The following is a 3,735-nucleotide window of genomic DNA, read 5'->3' as shown; positions in this document are numbered from 1 at the left end:
GCTGCCTACTCCCGTTTGCCATTGTGCGTGCCCAATCGCCGTATACGCCCTGCATTTAACTTGGATGACATTTTGATTTCATCATTAGCATCCGGCGCCAGATTGACGCAGCAGCAGCCGCCGCCGCCGCCGCCGCAGCCGGGCTCTGGTCCTCCTCCCCGCAGCAGCCCTCGGTCCCGGGCTCTGTGGGTCTGAGTGTCCCGCGGCTGAGCAGCCCCCTTCCCGCCCCCCGCCCCAGCCTCCCGCCCCATGCGCGGAGGCGCTGCCTCCTGTCCTCGCCCAGCCGCCCGCCCCACCCCCGGCCGGATTGGGCGCCCAGCGCCTGGGCGGCTGCCGCTGCCGCTCGAGTGTGGTTAGCGGGTGGTTTATGGTCTGAGCCGCCGCTGCCCTGCCAGGGACCGGGAGGAGGATGCCTGAGACGGGACAGGAGACCCCCAGCAGCCAGCCGCCGCCGCCCAAGGAGTCGCCTTTTTCCATCAAGAGCCTGCTCAACGGGGACCACCACAAGGCGCCTCCCAAGCAGCCCCGAGCGCTCTTCGCTCCGGCTGCCAAGGGGGCTCTGGATGGAGCCGGCTTTTCCCTCTCCCAGGTGGGCGACCTCACCTTCCCCCGCTTTGAGATCCCGGCTCAGAGGTTTGCCCTGCAAGCGCACTACCTAGAGCGGTCCCCAGCCTCCTGGTGGTACCCGTACACCTTGACCGCCGCGGGAGGCCACCTGCCCAGGCCTGAAGGTACGGAATGAATCTGTCTGTCTGTCTGTCTGTCTCTCTCCCTCCTACTCCGCTCGCGCGGCTCCGAGATGCCCAGCTGGGTGTCCCATCTCCCGGGGCAGGAGCGAGGGCTCGCTCTCCCCACGCGGCTACCCCTGAAAACAGGATGGTTTGGTAACTGCTTTCCCCGCATCGTTCAGTGGCCCCCAGCAGGCTCCTTTCTGGGGGGAGGTGAAGGTGCCTGTGAGGCCCCGTGGTGAGACAAGCGTCTCTTCCTTGCCCTTTGTGGCTTAAGTTTGCAGGGAGGCATCAGGCTGGTGTTCCTAGGGCCTGGGTGCCTTTGAGGATGGTGACAAAGGTGCGGTGTGTTTTTGGTTTTCTTTAGCTGCAGAGAAATCTCTCCTGCGAGACTCCTCCCCGGCCTCGGGCACGGACAGAGACTCCCCGGAGCCCCTGCTCAAGGCTGACCCGGACCACAAGGAGCTTGACTCGAAAAGCCCAGAGGAGATCATTCTGGAGGAGAGTGATTCGGAGGAGGTGAAGAAGGAGGAGAACGGGGAGGACTGGAAAGCCAGGGAAGACAGCCCGGAGAAGAAGCCCTGCCGAAAGAAGAAGACCCGCACTGTCTTCTCCCGGAGCCAGGTGTTCCAGCTGGAGTCCACCTTTGACATGAAGAGGTACCTGAGCAGCTCGGAGCGGGCCGGGTTGGCAGCATCTCTGCACCTGACAGAGACCCAGGTCAAGATCTGGTTTCAGAACAGAAGAAACAAGTGGAAAAGGCAGCTGGCCGCAGAGCTGGAGGCTGCCAATCTCAGCCACGCTGCAGCCCAGAGAATAGTGCGGGTGCCTATCCTCTACCATGAGAACTCCACCGCCGAGAACGGCACCTCGGCTGCCAACGTGCCCGTCAGCCAGCCCCTCTTAACATTCCCTCACCCCGTCTACTACTCCCACCCGGTAGTCACATCAGTACCACTCCTGCGACCCGTCTGAGAACTGACCCCATTCAGCTTTCTGGTGCCGCAGTGGGGAGGGGGTGGCTTTAAAAAATCACCAAACCTCTAGGTCAGGAGAGAGGCCCGAGGAAACGGAGCAGCTGTAAATGATCAGTAATTTTTGTAAGTACTCAAATGATTTGTGCACTTCATCAAGCGAATATTTGATGCTCTTTTTTTAATGGGTGGTTGTTAGGAAGTTGTGGGGGCGGGGGCGGGGGGAAAGACCCTAAAAATAAAACCAGAGTTGAAGTGGAAACTTGTAGAGAACACTAGAATTGTTACATCTTTTGTAAACGTGAACAAAATATTGCGCTGATATTTGTGGCTTTAGTTTTATTTTTGTAAACAACAATAAATAAATGATCACGGTTTACTCCTCCATATTTGCCAAATGCTAACGGAAAATGGAATTTCTTTTCCTTTCATGCCTTCCCTTCTTTCTCAAACTTGTTAATACTCGTGGTTCTGTTACAACTCAAAGACTCCACCAACCGTGGCTTTTAATTTAACCAGACCTTTGTACAAATTTGCCTGGTCACTTTTCCATGTTTTGTATCGTTAGGTTTCTGTGATGGGACTTTATAACTCGAAAGAAACACAACCAAAAAGGAAATGCTTAATTATAGACTCACTTTGGGTGATCCTTATTTATTACCATTTGTTTAGATTTAAAAATAATTGATTGTGGATTATTATTGTCCTTGGGGGTCTTTTTTCTTTCATTCAAATGGTATTGCAGCATTAAAAAATCTGTACCCTTTTGTTTTCTTTTGTAAAACAAATACAAACAAAAAACTATTGTACTTTTGAACTGTGCAATATTGTACGGCAATTCTTGAAGAACTGCTTTTATTTTAATGGTGAGAAAAGGGTTTTTTTCATTGTATAATTGCGTTCCTTTATGTAGTTAAAAAGAAGGAAGGAAAGTGAAAAGAGAGGGATAGGAGGGGGAATAAACACTAGTCCTGATGAAATAAATAAAAGAGGTTCAGTGTGCTGAGCGCTTTAAGTGAAGGACAATCAATCTTTGAAAAAATGTTAACTTATTTGCTATTATGTACAGTTTTCTTGTAGAGTCCATGGGGTGTGTGGATTTTAATAGACTGAAATCGAGTGCTGTGTGGACACCTCCATTCTCTCTGTCTTTCCTGCTGTCTGCTCACCTGTTGTAGGACAATTGTTTACTATCATCCCAAGGTGGTTTTTTGTTTGTTTGTTTGTTTTTGTTGACTCTCTGGTTCTGCCAGGAATCGGTCCTCTTTTTAAAACAACCAATACTGTTATAACTGAATGTTGTGGTGGAAAAATAAATAAAACCCGTTCCTTATCATTTTAAGTGTGGCTTTGGAAAATGAGACAGAACAGGTGTCTTTCCAACCTTCCCCATTTCCTCCTATTGTTAGACACACACACACACTCCCTCCCACTGGCTCTCATTCCAGGAACTGGTGAGACAGAGGGCGCATTGTTCCACTAAATGAACAACCACTTTGCTTACTCCCCTGTTGTTATCACTGGGAGGGGGTTTCGAATTTAGCTTTTATACAAATACTGTCAGGCTCCGGGCTGCCTGCACTATGAGCGGGCTGCCGCTGTTTATTGGCCTTGCAGGCCTATGGTAGATGGCAGGGTACCTCCCGGAGTCATAAAGCTTCCCAGAAAACAGAAGTGGGCCAGCTGCAGCCGCTCCCTCTTAACTTCAGCCCGGCAAGGTATATTTCTGGCAGAGATGATGTATGTGACTGCTGGAACTGGAGGGGTCTGAGAACCCCATTCGAATCAAAGGGAGCTTGCCCAGCGACACTTCCAGGGCCGGTTCCCTGTGGCTGAACTAATAATCAGAGAGCGGGACAGAGGACATTTCTCTACCCAGGGCCAGCCCGGGAGGCTTTGGGGCTTTTGACAAACATCCTGGCTCGCGGGACTAGATGAAAACTTTCCCAGGTGGAGTCAAAGCAGAGCGTTGCCCAGTGGCCGATACTCTGTTCCCCGGAGCAGCGGCTGGGGGTGGGGGGGGGGGCGCTCAG

General features: G+C 52.2%; 1 protein-coding gene across 1 annotated transcript; it reads left to right on the top strand.

Annotated features, from left to right (window-relative positions):
• Positions 1–282: 282 nt before the first annotated feature.
• Positions 283–1,947, top strand: HMX3 (H6 family homeobox 3). The gene is made up of 2 exons (XM_084635658.1): positions 283–731; positions 1,096–1,947. The coding sequence occupies exons 1-2, from the start codon at positions 410–412 to the stop codon at positions 1,701–1,703; spliced, it is 930 nt and encodes a 309-aa protein (XP_084491784.1). The 5' UTR covers positions 283–409; the 3' UTR covers positions 1,704–1,947.
• Positions 1,948–3,735: the final 1,788 nt, after the last annotated feature.

Source organism: Lepidochelys olivacea (assembly GCF_965140295.1).
Source record: "Lepidochelys olivacea isolate rLepOli2 genome assembly, chromosome: 7".
Classification (NCBI taxonomy): domain Eukaryota; kingdom Metazoa; phylum Chordata; order Testudines; family Cheloniidae; genus Lepidochelys; species Lepidochelys olivacea.
This window is presented reverse-complemented; position numbering and strand designations above follow the sequence as displayed.

Bases quoted from the DNA above. Each gene is read 5' to 3' on its own strand.
- HMX3 (XM_084635658.1), top strand. From the start codon at position 410: ATGCCTGAGACGGGACAGGAGACCCCCAGCAGCCAGCCGCCGCCGCCC. The intron at 732-1,095 runs GTACGGAATGAA...GGTTTTCTTTAG, and splicing joins CCACCTGCCCAGGCCTGAAG to CTGCAGAGAAATCTCTCCTG.